The sequence below is a fragment of the Anomaloglossus baeobatrachus genome, chromosome 1 (genome assembly GCF_048569485.1).
Source record: "Anomaloglossus baeobatrachus isolate aAnoBae1 chromosome 1, aAnoBae1.hap1, whole genome shotgun sequence".
NCBI lineage: Eukaryota > Metazoa > Chordata > Amphibia > Anura > Aromobatidae > Anomaloglossus > Anomaloglossus baeobatrachus.
In genome coordinates this window covers 24,241,081-24,256,886 of record NC_134353.1, presented here as the reverse complement: position 1 = coordinate 24,256,886, position 15,806 = coordinate 24,241,081, and the positions used below count along the sequence as shown (strand labels likewise).

Genomic DNA, 15,806 nt, shown 5'->3' with positions numbered 1-15,806 from the left:
AGGTGGAGTGGGACCCCGGGGCGACTGTTGGAAATATCAAGTCTATGATGGCAGGTTGTGACGCAGGAGGAATGGAGACGACACCGGGGCTTTGCAACGACAGTCTTTTACTCCCTGTACTAGCTTAGTCCACCACGGTATGCCGGGATCCTCAGTGATGGGCATTCACCGATCCCGAATAAGTCCGAGGCCAGTTCCGATTCTCCCTTTGTTTCCCCTTCCTGGCCGTCTCGACTGCGCCGACTCTCTCCTGCCGGTTCTGCGCCTCCACACACAGTGCCCTGAGCCAGGGGCCGCGGACCTCTAAAGGGACATCTGCCTGCCTGGCTCCCTGATCCTCTGTGGCCCTCTTCCAGCGGATTCGTGTGCTGCTTGTGACCCAAAGGTGTGTACAGCCACCCCGGCCTCCGGTGTTATTAGAAAGTCCTAAGGTCTTTTTCTAGCCTAGGGACCAGGACCCCGATTGTGACTAAATCCCTCCATTTCGAGATGGTGCTTGTGGAACAAGACTATAGGGGCGTCTGGCACCCCCTCCCCTAAGTCTCTGGGATTCTCCCTTCAGCGTCAACAGGGTCCGGACCCCTCGTCAGTCTCCTCCCTGCTCCTGACTGACCCTGTCAACTTTCAAACTTAGCTCCGCCCATTTTACCTCAGACACCTCACCACTAAGCTCCTCCCTCTAGATGGTTCTAGAGACAGTGCACGGGGAGTAAGTGCAAGATTACTGGTCGCTGAGCAATAATGGCCCCTGCCCTGCCCTGATCTAATGTGTGAGCTAATAATTGGGTGTCTGCAGGTTTTTGGTGTGTGAACCAGTAGATGGCCTCTTTCTTACCCAGGATGGGGCACCACACCTCCGACTGAGGTGAAATACCTCAATGGTGACGGTAGCCTCAGGCGCGCCACATATACAGCATGGGGGTGGAGGGGGACATGCAGCTCTAGGGGGGTATACAGCACTGGGCTGGAGTGGGACATACAGCTCTGAGGATTATATAGCATTGGGGTGGAGGGGGACATACAGCTCTAGAGGATATACAGCACCGGGGTGGAGAGGGACATACAGCTCTGGGGGGGGGTATACAGCACCAGGGTGGAGAGGGACATACAGCTCTGGGGGGGTATACAGCACCAGGGTGGAGAGGGACATACAGCTCTGGGGAGGGTATACAGCACCAGGGTGGAGAGGGACATACAGCTCTGGGGAGGGTATACAGCACCGGGGTGGAGAGGGACATACAGCTCTGGGGGGGGTATACAGCACCGGGGTGGAGAGGGACATACAGCTCTGGGGAGGTATACAGCACCGGGGTGGAGAGGGACATACAGCTCTGGGGAGGTATACAGCACAGAGGTGGAGGGGATATACAGCACTGGACACTGGAGTGGAGAGTACCATACAGCTCTGGGGGATAGACAGTATTGGAGGGGGGCATACAGCTGAGTGTAGGATGGGAGCTCAGCACACTGCACGTTATCTCTGCCCACAAATCAACTTTACTGCCCCTGCATGCAGTGTTCAGCAGTAAACGCTGCGTGCAAGTGCAGATTTAAAAGGTCAGCAGTCAGGAAAATGCAGCTGGTGACCCGAGCACTGCGGTTCCCATAACTCGGTCCAGGGAACAGCAGAATGCATCACTACTGCTGCTGACTGCGTATGGGTCCCTGCACCAGTCCAGGGCCCCAGCACTTGTCCGGGTGCTGACGCCGTCCCGGAGTAGAACTCAGGGCAAAACTGAACAATTATGACTTCTGTACTTGCCGCCGTGGCCTACCTTGAGGTTCGGACACTGCGGCTCGATCCTGGGTGAAGGTGGAGGAGCCTGTGGACATGGCTCCCTCTACTTGTCGTTTGCCAGCCAGACTCCATTTAAATGTGATAAACTCACACACTAGCCGACCCGGAAGATCCCGAATCCACAGGAAAAAAAAAAACAGTGGGGAGACGCCATGTGGAGGGCGGGCGCCATGTGGAGGGCGGGCGCCATGTGGTGATATCACTCCCCCTCTGCTCGCCGGATACGTTCTGACCCACCCGCCCAGTCCGGGTTCGCCGCGGTACTCAGCAGACATCACTAATAAGAAATAGTGATTTTATTTCACAGGATCAGCACCGGGCGAGCGCTGAAAATTCACAATCACTTCCAGTCCTGTCCGACGCCATGCTGAAAACATGACGCTTCTCCAATGTTGGCAGAGGTGAAGACCAGCGATTTTTTTTTTGGGAGGGGTGGGGGGGGCATCTATTGGCACTAAATTATTACAAAAATACCTATCCGCCATATTCCTTCCCTGTGATAGTTCATCCGCCGAATCCAGTCCGGACAGACGGTCACTGATTGGCCGCGGTTGTCAGAAAGTGTCTCCGTAAATCCGCACCACAACCCTTGCAGACAATGCTTTCTGCCATTGTTTGCCTGCTCCTCCATGTGATTCAGCAAAGGGCCGACAGCGCCACCTCCCGACCACTGCTGAGCTCAGTACATCTTCTGCCGGCTGGGGAGGATGGCCTCCTTGATGAAGGAGAAGATGATGAGGATGCCTGAGCGCTTCCCTCTCTTGCCCTTTGTGAAATAGTTCGACACCACGTCATCTGTGGAGCACAAAGACAGGATGAGAAAGATGGCGGCACGGCTGTACGGTCAGCGCTGTGCCAGTGCGGCTGTACGGTCAGCGCTGTGCCAGTGCGGCTGTACGGTCAGCGCTGTGCCAGTGCGGCGCGGCTGTACGGTCAGCGCTGTGCCAGTGCGGCGCGGCTGTACGGTCAGCGCTGTGCCAGTGCGGCGCGGCTGTACGGTCAGCGCTGTGCCAGTGCGGCGCGGCTGTACGGTCAGCGCTGTGCCAGTGCGGCGCGGCTGTACGGTCAGCGCTGTGCCAGTGCGGCGCGGCTGTACGGTCAGCGCTGTGCCAGTGCGGCGCGGCTGTACGGTCAGCGCTGTGCCAGTGCGGCGCGGCTGTACGGTCAGCGCTGTGCCAGTGCGGCGCGGCTGTAATTGTAAATGTGGAGACCAGTGCCAGGCAGCTGCTGCAAAAGCATAATAAAAAGAAAAATAGATTCAGTGGGTGTATTATACATGTGATTAGTCGGGTCTCAGGGTGCGGCATCCATGGAAATGAATGAAAACCATAAAGAAATGCATCCATTACCGCTGCAGACAATTATTAAATGTAGAGACCATTAAACCTCAGTGATTGGCTGCAGCGGTACTTATTGTAGTGGCAGAGGACGGCAGCATAAACATCTGGACTTTATGACTCGGCCTTTGAGACCCCAACAGATCCGCGGGATAAATGGGCCACAGCACAGGACCTGAGAAGAGCGGTGTGGCCCAGGATCGGTGCGGGTACGACACATCGATTCAGGAGGTGTCGGTATACTGCAGCGATATAAAACTGCAAAGTGGTTTTAGCCTCTCACCTCCGTGCGGTACTGTGGATGGCAGCACATTCTCCCCAGCAGACAGCGACACGAAGAAAGCGAAGGGGACGAGCCAGAGGCAGAAGGTGAAGTAAGCCAGAACCTGCGGAGAAAGGAAAGCGAGTCAGTAGTAAGTACAGCAACAAACACCGGGAAGAGAACTGTACGGAGAGCGCGGGGGGGCCCGGACGGAGAGCGCGGGGGGGGGGGGTCCGGACGGAGAGCGCGGGGGGGGGGGGTCCGGACGGAGAGCGCGGGGGGGGGGGTCCGGACGGAGAGCGCGGGGGGGGGGGTCCGGACGGAGAGCGCGGGGGGGGGGGTCCGGACGGAGAGCGCGGGGGGGGGGGTCCGGACGGAGAGCGCGGGGGGGGGGGGGGTCCGGACGGAGAGCGCGGGGGGGGGGGTCCGGACGGAGAGCGCGGGGGGGGGGGTCCGGACGGAGAGCGCGGGGGGGGGGGGTCCGGACGGAGAGCGCGGGGGGGGGGGGGTCCGGACGGAGAGCGCGGGGGGGGTCCGGACGGAGAGCGCGGGGGGGGTCCGGACGGAGAGCGCGTGGGGGGTCCGGACGGAGAGCGGGGGGGGGTCCGGACGGAGAGCGCGGGGGGGGGGTCCGGACGGAGAGCGCGGGGGCTGGACCCCAGGGTGGGGACGGAGCGGGGCCGGGGCCCAGGGCGGGGATGGGGCAGGACAAAGTGGGGTCGGGGCAGGATGAGGCCGTTGCCGGCTCCCGCCTGGTGGTCAGTGGGGGTGATGCCACATACGGGCACTCAGAGGTTACACTGGGAGGACAGATTACCGCCCCGAGCCCACGCCAATTACTGCAATCAGTGTCCTTGACAGATTAGCGGTAAATCTTCAGCTGAGCTGTGTGTGTCCGGAGCAGGACGGCGATGACTCCCCGGCACGTGGCTTCTCCTCCGCGCAGGAATATTTCCACATCCGCAGTCCCGGGTCAGCAGCGGCTCCTGGCCTCCGCTCTTCACCTTGCACCAGCGCCATTACTATAGAGCCCGGCGCATGCACAGATGATCACCCCCCAATCCCCAGAACAAGGTGGAGAGCATGGCTCACACTATCTTGTCTCCCCCCACCCATATCGGTGATTGTCCTCTGCGGAGCTCATCTATACACAAGTCCCGGCCAGCCTCACCGGCTGAGCTGCGGTAATACAGTCCTGTGTGAACGTGGCCTTCATCTCTGGCGACACTTGTGCTAGCCCATGTCAGGAGCCGAGGGTGAGGGGCTGAGCCCTGACAGAGGGGTGGGGCTGGCTTTGCCATCACGCTGTGCAGCCGCCCCTTTTCTATGTTTTGTAGCTTTCGGTGCCATTTCTTACCTCCGAGAACGGATAATATTCTTCTGCAAAGTGCTGGAAAGCCAAATAATGATTGAGCACCACCAGAGCTGCCGGGAAAGAAGAGGGAAAAATGAAGGCGGAGGCGTGAAGACTGGTGACTCAGCCACTCCCCGGGTGCCCCCATGCTGTAACCACTCCCCGGGTGCCCCCGGCTGTAACCACTCCCCGGGTGCCCCCGGCTGTACCCACTCCCCGGGTGCCCCCGGCTGTACCCACTCCCCGGGTGCCCCCGGCTGTAACCACTCCCCGGGTGTAACCACTCCCCGGGTGCCCCTGGCTGTAACCACTCCCCGGGTGCCCCCGGCTGTAACCACTCCCCGGGTGTAACCACTCCCCGGGTGCCCCCGGCTGTACCCACTCCCCGGGTGCCCCCGGCTGTACCCACTCCCCGGGTGCCTCCATCGCAGAACCCCTCGGTTTGGGACCATGTCACTCACCACACGAGAGGATGAAGTTCGGGGATGTCAGCATAATAAAAGGGAAGGTCTGTAGGAGGCCGAAGTACACGACGTTGGTGAAGAGGCCGACGCCGATCATGACGAGCGGGAACTTCTCGAATAAGTAGAGGCCGATGAGCACCGCGGTGGAAAACTGTGAACACGAGAGAACACATCAATCACCGACCACCGCACTGGCCTCCTACAGCAGACAGTCAACCAGAGGCAAAAGCTGGGAGAATTCAGCCTTGAACTGCAGAACTATGAATGATGCTCTGGAGTATGCCTGACAGACATATCCACCTCCAGGTATGGAGGATGTTGGAGAGATGACAGGGCCGACGACAAGATAAACTCACCCAGATCATGTACTTGATGATCCTACTAGTGGCCACCGTGTATTCCTCTATCAGCTCCGCCAGGTAGTACAGGCCGGCGGCTGCAACACAAAGCGGAGAGTTACATCAATGCCCTGAAACCTAGAGAGGAGGAAAGAACGAAGCCCCGAAACCTACAGAGAGAGAGAGGAGGAAAGAACGAAGCCCCGAAACCTACAGAGAGAGAGAGGAGGAAAGAACGAAGCCCCGAAACCTACAGAGAGAGAGAGGAGGAAAGAACGAAGCCCCGAAACCTACAGAGAGAGAGAGGAGGAAAGAACGAAGCCCCGAAACCTACAGAGAGAGAGAGGAGGAAAGAACGAAGCCCCGAAACCTACAGAGAGAGAGAGGAGGAAAGAAAGAAGCCCCGAAACCTACAGAGAGAGAGAGGAGGAAAGAACGAAGCCCCGAAACCTACAGAGAGAGAGAGGAGGAAAGAACGAAGCCCCGAAACCTACAGAGAGAGAGAGGAGGAAAGAACGAAGCCCCGAAACCTACAGAGAGAGAGAGGAGGAAAGAACGAAGCCCCGAAACCTACAGAGAGAGAGAGGAGGAAAGAACAAAGCCCCGAAACCTACAGAGAGAGAGAGGAGGAAAGAACGAAGCCCCGAAACCTACAGAGAGAGGAGGAAAGAAGGGAGAGGAGAAACCTACAGAGAGAGAGAGGAGGAAAGAACGAAGCCCCGAAACCTACAGAGAGAGAGAGAGAGGAGGAAAGAACGAAGCCCCGAAACCTACAGAGAGAGAGGAGGAAAGAACGAAGCCCCGAAACCTACAGAGAGAGAGAGAGAGAGAGAGAGAGGAGGAAAGAACGAAGCCCCGAAACCTACAGAGAGAGAGAGAGGAGGAAAGAACGAAGCCCCGAAACCTACAGAGAGAGAGAGAGGAGGAAAGAACGAAGCCCCGAAACCTACAGAGAGAGAGAGGAGGAAAGAACGAAGCCCCGAAACCTACAGAGAGAGAGAGAGAGGAGGAAAGAACGAAGCCCCGAAACCTACAGAGAGAGAGAGAGGAGGAAAGAACGAAGCCCCGAAACCTACAGAGAGAGAGAGAGGAGGAAAGAACGAAGCCCCGAAACCTACAGAGAGAGGAGGAAAGAAGGGAGAGGAGAAACCTACAGAGAGAGAGAGGAGGAAAGAACGAAGCCCCGAAACCTACAGAGAGAGAGAGAGGAGGAAAGAACGAAGCCCCGAAACCTACAGAGAGAGAGAGAGGAGGAAAGAACGAAGCCCCGAAACCTACAGAGAGAGGAGGAAAGAAGGGAGAGGAGAAACCTACAGAGAGAGAGAGGAGGAAAGAACGAAGCCCCGAAACCTACAGAGAGAGAGAGAGAGGAGGAAAGAACGAAGCCCCGAAACCTACAGAGAGAGAGAGAGGAGGAAAGAACGAAGCCCCGAAACCTACAGAGAGAGAGAGAGAGAGAGAGGAGGAAAGAACGAAGCCCCGAAACCTACAGAGAGAGAGAGAGGAGGAAAGAACGAAGCCCCGAAACCTACAGAGAGAGAGAGAGGAGGAAAGAACGAAGCCCCGAAACCTACAGAGAGAGAGAGGAGGAAAGAACGAAGCCCCGAAACCTACAGAGAGAGAGAGAGGAGGAAAGAACGAAGCCCCGAAACCTACAGAGAGAGAGAGAGGAGGAAAGAACGAAGCCCCGAAACCTACAGAGAGAGAGAGAGAGGAGGAAAGAACGAAGCCCCGAAACCTACAGAGAGAGAGAGAGGAGGAAAGAACGAAGCCCCGAAACCTACAGAGAGAGAGAGAGAGAGGAGGAAAGAACGAAGCCCTGAAACCTACAGAGAGAGAGAGAGAGGAGGAAAGAACGAAGCCCCGAAACCTACAGAGAGAGAGAGAGAGGAGGAAAGAACGAAGCCCCGAAACCTACAGAGAGAGAGAGAGAGGAGGAAAGAACGAAGCCCCGAAACCTACAGAGAGAGAGAGAGAGGAGGAAAGAACGAAGCCCCGAAACCTACAGAGAGAGAGAGAGAGGAGGAAAGAACGAAGCCCCGAAACCTACAGAGAGAGAAAGAGGAGGAAAGAACGAAGCCCCGAAACCTACAGAGAGAGGAGGAAAGAAGGGAGAGGAGAAACCTACAGAGAGAGAGAGGAGGAAAGAACGAAGCCCCGAAACCTACAGAGAGAGAGAGAGAGAGGAGGAAAGAACGAAGCCCCGAAACCTACAGAGAGAGAGAGAGGAGGAAAGAACGAAGCCCCGAAACCTACAGAGAGAGAGAGAGAGAGAGAGAGGAGGAAAGAACGAAGCCCCGAAACCTACAGAGAGAGAGAGAGGAGGAAAGAACGAAGCCCCGAAACCTACAGAGAGAGAGGAGGAAAGAACGAAGCCCCGAAACCTACAGAGAGAGAGAGAGAGGAGGAAAGAACGAAGCCCCGAAACCTACAGAGAGAGAGAGAGGAGGAAAGAACGAAGCCCCGAAACCTACAGAGAGAGAGAGAGGAGGAAAGAACGAAGCCCCGAAACCTACAGAGAGAGAGAGAGGAGGAAAGAACGAAGCCCCGAAACCTACAGAGAGAGAGAGAGGAGGAAAGAACGAAGCCCCGAAACCTACAGAGAGAGAGAGAGAGGAGGAAAGAACGAAGCCCCGAAACCTACAGAGAGAGAGAGAGAGGAGGAAAGAACGAAGCCCCGAAACCTACAGAGAGAGAAAGAGGAGGAAAGAAAGAAGCCCCGAAACCTACAGAGAGAGAGAGGAGGAAAGAACGAAGCCCCGAAACCTACAGAGAGAGAGAGGAGGAAAGAACGAAGCCCCGAAACCTACAGAGAGAGGAGGAAAGAAGGGAGAGGAGAAACCTACAGAGAGAGAGAGGAGGAAAGAACGAAGCCCCGAAACCTACAGAGAGAGAGAGGAGGAAAGAACGAAGCCCCGAAACCTACAGAGAGAGAGAGAGAGGAGGAAAGAACGAAGCCCCGAAACCTACAGAGAGAGAGGAGGAAAGAACGAAGCCCCGAAACCTACAGAGAGAGAGAGAGGAGGAAAGAACGAAGCCCCGAAACCTACAGAGAGAGAGAGAGGAGGAAAGAACGAAGCCCCGAAACCTACAGAGAGAGAGAGAGGAGGAAAGAACGAAGCCCCGAAACCTACAGAGAGAGAGAGAGGAGGAAAGAACGAAGCCCCGAAACCTACAGAGAGAGAGAGAGGAGGAAAGAACGAAGCCCCGAAACCTACAGAGAGAGAGAGAGGAGGAAAGAACGAAGCCCCGAAACCTACAGAGAGAGAGAGAGGAGGAAAGAACGAAGCCCCGAAACCTACAGAGAGAGAGAGAGGAGGAAAGAACGAAGCCCCGAAACCTACAGAGAGAGAGAGAGAAGGAAAGAACGAAGCCCCGAAACCTACAGAGAGAGAGAGAGAGAGGAGGAAAGAACGAAGCCCCGAAACCTACAGAGAGAGAGAGAGAGAGGAGGAAAGAACGAAGCCCCGAAACCTACAGAGAGAGAGAGAGAGGAGGAAAGAACGAAGCCCCGAAACCTACAGAGAGAGAGAGAGAGGAGGAAAGAACGAAGCCCCGAAACCTACAGAGAGAGAGAGAGAGGAGGAAAGAACGAAGCCCCGAAACCTACAGAGAGAGAGAGAGAGGAGGAAAGAACGAAGCCCCGAAACCTACAGAGAGAGAGAGAGGAGGAAAGAACGAAGCCCCGAAACCTACAGAGAGAGAGAGAGAGGAGGAAAGAACGAAGCCCCGAAACCTACAGAGAGAGAGAGAGGAGGAAAGAACGAAGCCCCGAAACCTACAGAGAGAGAGAGAGGAGGAAAGAACGAAGCCCCGAAACCTACAGAGAGAGAGAGAGGAGGAAAGAACGAAGCCCCGAAACCTACAGAGAGAGAGAGAGGAGGAAAGAACGAAGCCCCGAAACCTACAGAGAGAGAGAGAGGAGGAAAGAACGAAGCCCCGAAACCTACAGAGAGAGAGAGAGGAGGAAAGAACGAAGCCCCGAAACCTACAGAGAGAGAGGAGGAAAGAACGAAGCCCCGAAACCTACAGAGAGAGAGAGAGAGAGGAGGAAAGAACGAAGCCCCGAAACCTACAGAGAGAGAGAGAGGAGGAAAGAACGAAGCCCCGAAACCTACAGAGAGAGAGAGAGGAGGAAAGAACGAAGCCCCGAAACCTACAGAGAGAGAGAGAGGAGGAAAGAACGAAGCCCCGAAACCTACAGAGAGAGAAAGAGGAGGAAAGAACGAAGCCCCGAAACCTACAGAGAGAGAGAGAGGAGGAAAGAACGAAGCCCCGAAACCTACAGAGAGAGAGAGAGGAGGAAAGAACAAAGCCCCGAAACCTACAGAGAGAGAGAGAGGAGGAAAGAACAAAGCCCCGAAACCTACAGAGAGCGAGAGAGGAGGAAAGAACAAAGCCCCGAAACCTACAGAGGAAAGAAGGAAGCCCCGAAACCTACAGAGAGAGAGGAGGAAAGAACGAAGCCCCGAAACCTACAGAGAGAGAGGAGGAAAGAAGGAAGCGGAGAAACCGAGAGAGGAAGAAAGAAGGGAGCGGAGCAACAGAGAGAGGAAGAAAGAAGGAAGCGGAGAAACCGAGAGAGGAGGACAGAAGGAAGCACAAGAACAGCGTCTCTGGCCCAGAAGTATTGGGTCACGCACAGACGTGTAGAGAAGAGAATCAGCGGACGGAAAATCAGAAGACGTCTACAGTGGTCACTCCTTGGAGACGCGGCACCAATGAGCCTGCAGGAGCCGCTACACTGACACATTGTAACGAACCGTCACTAAATGACACAGGAGGTGACAGCGCTCTGCACAGGACACAGCATAAGAGAACTCACCTATGGCCAAAGTGACGAAGGCCACCTGTATGAGCAGCGACAGCCAGCTGAGCACGTAGATGAACCACATGGTCCAGAGCCGATCCTGCACAGCAGGGACCCCCAAAAGTAAGACCCTCCTCTCTGCCCCTCTATAACCGGGTGTCCCCGACTCTGTCTATATGAGCAGCCTTGGCTCTGGTCCCTGCTGTCCAGAAGACCTCTGATCTCAGCCGCCGGTCCCTAATCTTGACCGTTGGTCTGTGTCTGCTCTCTCCCTTCTACGTGGCCTCTGATCTCAGCCCCGGTCTCTGCTTTCTGGGCAGTCTTTGATTTCTGCCTGACCTCTGACCCTAGTCTCTGCTGTCCAGAAGACCTCTGATCTCAGCCTCCAGTCTCTGCCTTCTAGGCGGCCTCTGATCTCAGCCCCTGGCCTCTGCCTGCTCTCTGCCTTCTAGGTGGCCTCTGATCTCAGCCCCTGGCCTCTGCCTGATCGCAGCCTTCTAGGTGGCCTCTGATCTCAGCCCCTAGCCTCTGCCTGATCGCAGCCTTCTAGGTGGCCTCTGATCTCAGCCCCTGGCCTCTGCCTGATCGCAGCCTTCTAGGTGGCCTCTGATCTCAGCCCCTGGCCTCTGCCTGATCGCAGCCTTCTAGGTGGCCCCTGGTCTCTGCTTTCTGGGCAGTCTCTGCTGTCTGGATGACCTCTGCCCCCAGTCTCTGTTTATCTACCAATGCAAAACCTGCAACACTGTACCCCTGGGCACTGTTATCCGTGCCCGCCTATTCCTGCGCCCCCGCCCTGCAGCCCTCACCGGCCGCTCCCCCTCCGGGCTCCGCTTCCTTCACTTTCCCTCCCGGTATCTTGCCTCCAGCTTGGACGCCTGAGACTCGCCCAGGAACCATAGAGAGGCGCAGTCAGGCCACTTCCGGTATACGTGACGCTAAAAACCATAGAGAGGTTACGTATAACGAGGGAATCACGCGCCGCCATCATAGAGAAGGGCAAATCTATGTGAATAAAGCGCGGGCGCTGCCAGTACTTGGCGTTGCGGCTTGTGTGGCGAGCGGTGATTGGCTTCCTTGAAGTCAGCTAGATTTGTAAGCAGAGCTGCTATTGGTTGGCTTGTTACCATAGCAGCGTTAGCTTGCCAACTAGGCAAAGTCTACACGTATCTTCCAACCTCAGCAGATAATAGAAGAAATAGTGATAATCACGTGATAATGAAGAGAAAAGTAGAAAATGTCACATTAAAGTATAAATAGTAAAACAATGCAATAATGGCGTCCTGTAATTAATGTGCGCCGTGTTAAAATTGCTTTTTGTCAGCACAGTGGGCGCTCGCGGGCTGGGGGCGCCATATTCACATTCACCGACATTGCAGAAATGACCTCAGAGAGGACACAGCCCAACTTATCAAGGACAGAAAGCGGGAAAAAGTCTGGCCACGCCCCTAGCACGCCACAAGCCACACCCATTTGGCAATGAGGGAAATCAGCAGATGCCCCGCACCGTTCATTCATAGTCGTATCCGCCAGAACATTCTCATATTTATATCCCGGAAACTTCTCTATATGATGTGGCTTTTTTGTGCCTATAAGGCCGTGTTCACATGGCGCAGAAATCCGGTGTTTTTTGTCTTCTGAAGGATCCGCACCAAATTACACAATAACAGTCTTCTCTGGTTATTGCATCGTTGCTGCATTTTTTATGACTTTTCTCCATTATTCCATGCGTTTTTGGTGCAGATATGAAGCCACATTTTCAAGTGTTTTTTAGCGATGGGCGGACCCCGACTGTAAAAGTCCTGATCCAAGCGGCTTTAAAGATACGCGGGTGCTGGGCTCGAGCCCTGGATTCCGGGTGTGTGATCAAGAAAGAAAAACTAAAGAAAATACGAAATGTACGCTGCTCCCGCGCTGCTGTATGCTGCTCCCGCGCTGCTGTATGCTGCTCCCGCATTGCTCTACGCTGCTCCCGCCCTGCTGTACACTGCTCCCGCGCTGCTGTATGTTGCTCCCGCCCTGCTGTACACTGCTCCCGCGCTGCTGTATGTTGCTCCCGCCCTGCTGTACGTGTTAGGGCCAGATGGACGGGTAGACCCTGGAGGTGGATCCACTGGGCCGAACTCCCGGATGAGGGAAAGGAGTCCGGTAGCCGGAGCACTGTAGGTAGCAGGACAGTCCGTGCACTGAGAGCAAATGGAGAAGTCCCTGGGACCACGAGGTCACGGATGGTGGTCCGGGTGACGGAGCTCAGGTTCGGAAGCCGTGATGGTGTCAGGCAGGGTCCGGAACCGTTGGAGCGAGATAACGGGTCACCGCAGGGATCCGAGATGGTACGGACTGTCAGGATGGCAGATGGGCAGCGTTCGGGGTTCGAGGTACCGCAGGACCGGATGGCGATGCAGGGTCAGCTCTAGAAGACAGAGAGGTAAGTATCTCATAGAACACAAGGAGACCTGACTCCTAGCTTGGGAAAACACGAAGAACAGGCCCCGCTCCCTTGGACATTAACCCCCTATTAACCCTGTACCTGAGTGCATGATTTCCTGTTAATTGACACTGGCCCTTTAAGAAAGGTTCAGTGACCGCGCGCGCGCCCTAATGCGCGTGCGCGCAGCCCGGGTGCCAGAAGCCAGGGCAGGAAGCTGAAGGGAGGACGCAGGGGAGCCGGCCAGGAACTGGGAAGCCGTCGGGCGCCGGGAGCGGAGACCAGGGGGCCTGGGAAGTGCGGGCACCGGAGGCTGGAGAGCGGGGAGCGTGGCAGGTGAGCCGGGGAGTGGAGCTGAGGACCCGGGGATCGGAGCAGGGGACCCGGGGAGAGGATCCGAGGACCCGGGGAGCGTGACAGTACCCCCCCCCACGCCCCCCTCCCCGCAACCGGGACAGGAAGGCACGGATCAGAGGAGTGCCCACGTTCTCCCTGGGCTCCCAGGATCTATCCTCAGGACCATACCCTTCCCAGTCCACCAGGAAAAACTGTCGACCACGTACGGTCTTCATGGCCACGATATCTCTTACCGCATAGATGTCGTCCTCAGCAATAGGAGGAGGGGCCGGACTGGCGGCAGCGGAGAAGGGACCAAGGACAACCGGCTTGAGCAGAGAGACGTGAAAGGAGTTGGGTATTCTCATCGTGGCCGGGAGCTGCAGTTTGTAGGAGACCTCATTGATCTTGCCGAGGACTTTAAATGGTCCGATGTAGCGAGGTCCCAGCTTGTAGGATGGTATCTTCAGTCGGATGTATTTGGAAGCAAGCCAGACGAGATCTCCCGGAGAGAAACACGGAGGATCCAGACGTCTCTTGTCCGCATGTCTCTTCATCCGCAGGGAGGCACGTGCAAGGGAGGCCTTAACTGAGTCCCAAATGGTTGTAAAGTCACGGAGCACTGCATCAGCAGCAGGGATGTCCGAGGAAGAGGATACAGGCAATGGGACAGACGGCTGAAGTCCGTAGACGACATGGAAGGGAGAACTGGAGGAGGACTCACTGACGTGGTGATTATGGGAGAATTCAGCCCAAGGAAGAAGCGTGGACCAATCGTCATGATGGGCGTTCACGTAGTGACGCAAGAAAGAGGTCAATATCTGATTGATCCGTTCCACTTGGCCATTCGACTGAGGATGGTAGGCTGAGGAGAAGTCCAGAGTCACTCCCAGATGTTTGCAGAGAGCCCTCCAGAAGCGGGAGGTGAACTGAGTTCCTCTGTCGGACACTATGTGTGATGGAAAGCCATGCAAGCGGAAGATGTGCTGTATATAGGCGTCCGCGAGTTCCTGAGCAGAGGGCAGTCCAGCCATAGGAACGAAATGGGCCATTTTAGAGAACCGATCCACCACGACCCATATGACTGTGTGTCCGGAGGATAATGGCAAGTCCGTAATAAAGTCCATCGCTATGTGTTGCCAGGGAACTGAGGGTATGGGCAGAGGCAGAAGACGGCCGTATGGCAGGTGTTTGGGTGTCTTGTTCCTGGCACAGGAGGAGCAGGCAGAGACAAAAGAGGCGACGTCCGTGCGCAGGGATGGCCACCAGTAATGACGTACAATAGCGCTCCATGTTTTCTTCTGACCTGCATGACCGGCTGTTTTCGATGCATGGCCCCAGTGTAACACTTTTTGCCTGTCAGCCTCAGAGACATAAGTCTTCCCAGGTGGTATCTGGGCCAGGGTGACAGGAGCCACCGGAATAATCTTACTTGGACAGATGATGGGTTGAGATGTCTCTTCCTCCTGTTCCAGGGGCACGAAAGACCTAGACAAGGCATCAGCGCGTACATTCTTGTTCGCGGGTCGGAAATGAAGCTGGAAGTCGAACCGGGCAAAGAACAAGGACCACCTGGCTTGCCGTGGGTTCAGTCGCTGAGCAGTCCGCAGGTATTCCAGGTTTTTGTGGTCCGTGTAAACAATGACAGGGTACACTGCTCCTTCCAGAAGATAGCGCCATTCCTCCAGAGCCAGTTTGACCGCTAATAGCTCTCGGTCACCGATGGTGTAATTGCGTTCAGGCGCGTAGAAGCTCTTGGAGAAGAAACCGCACGTCACCATCTTCCCGGAGGAGGACTTCTGCATGAGCACTGCTCCGGCTCCCGAGGAGGAGGCATCCACCTCCAAGGTGAACTGGCGGTTTAACTCTGGACGGTGGAGTACAGGAGAGGAGGCAAAGGCTCGCTTTAGAGCGCCAAACGCGGCGTCGGCCGCAGGTGACCAGTCCTTTGGATTAGCCCCCTTCTTGGTCAAGGCGGAGAGAGGAGCAGTCAGAGCCGAGAAGTGAGGAATGAACTGGCGGTAATAGTTAGCGAATCCCAGAAAACGTTGGATTGCCTTCAGTCCAGAAGGAGGAGGCCAGTTGAGAATGGAGGAGACCTTCTTGGGATCCATCTGCAGTCCGGTATCGGTGATGAGGTACCCCAGGAAGGGGAGAGAAGACTGTTCGAAGACACACTTCTCGTACTTGGCGTACAGACGATTCTCTCTCAGTCATTGTAGAACCAGTTGCACGTTCTCTCGGTGGGTCTGGAGGTCCGGAGAGAAGACAAGGATGTCATCCAGATATACCACCACACAGACGTAGAGAAGGTCCCGAAACACATCGTTCACTAATTCTTGGAAGACTGCTGGTGCGTTGCACAGGCCGAAGGGCATCACGCAGTATTCATAGTGCCCATCGCGAGTGTTGAACGCGGTCTTCCATTCATCCCCTGAACGGATAAGGACCAGGTTGTAGGCACCCCGAAGATCCAACTTGGTGAACACACGAGCTCCTCTGAGCCGATCAAACAATTCGGGGATGAGCGGCAGGGGGTACTTGTTTTTCACGGTGATTAGGTTCAATCCCCGGTAGTCTATACATGGGCGTAGGTCGCCCTCTTTCTTCTTTACGAAGAAGAAGCCTGCTCCAGCAGGAGAGGAGGATCTCCGGATGAATCCCTTAGCCAGGCTCTCTGTG

General features: G+C 55.9%; 1 protein-coding gene across 1 annotated transcript; it reads right to left on the bottom strand.

Annotated features, from left to right (window-relative positions):
* Nucleotides 1-2,076: 2,076 nt before the first annotated feature.
* Nucleotides 2,077-11,261, bottom strand: TEX261 (testis expressed 261). The gene is made up of 6 exons (XM_075346060.1): nucleotides 10,379-11,261; nucleotides 5,572-5,651; nucleotides 5,213-5,366; nucleotides 4,755-4,822; nucleotides 3,419-3,521; nucleotides 2,077-2,593 (listed from the first exon to the last, which is right to left on the bottom strand). The coding sequence occupies exons 1-6, from the start codon at nucleotides 10,446-10,448 to the stop codon at nucleotides 2,478-2,480; spliced, it is 591 nt and encodes a 196-aa protein (XP_075202175.1). The 5' UTR covers nucleotides 10,449-11,261; the 3' UTR covers nucleotides 2,077-2,477.
* Between the last annotated feature and the right edge of the window lie 4,545 nt (nucleotides 11,262-15,806).

Excerpts from the sequence above, each read along its gene's own strand:
- TEX261 (XM_075346060.1), bottom strand. The coding sequence starts at position 10,448 with ATGTGGTTCATCTACGTGCTCAGCTGGCTGTCGCTGCTCATACAGGTG. Across the intron at positions 4,823-5,212 it reads GAACTTCATCCTCTCGTGTG|CTCTGGTGGTGCTCAATCAT; the intron begins GTGAGTGACATG and ends CTTTCCCGGCAG. Across the intron at positions 2,594-3,418 it reads ATCCACAGTACCGCACGGAG|ATGACGTGGTGTCGAACTAT; the intron begins GTGAGAGGCTAA and ends TGTGCTCCACAG.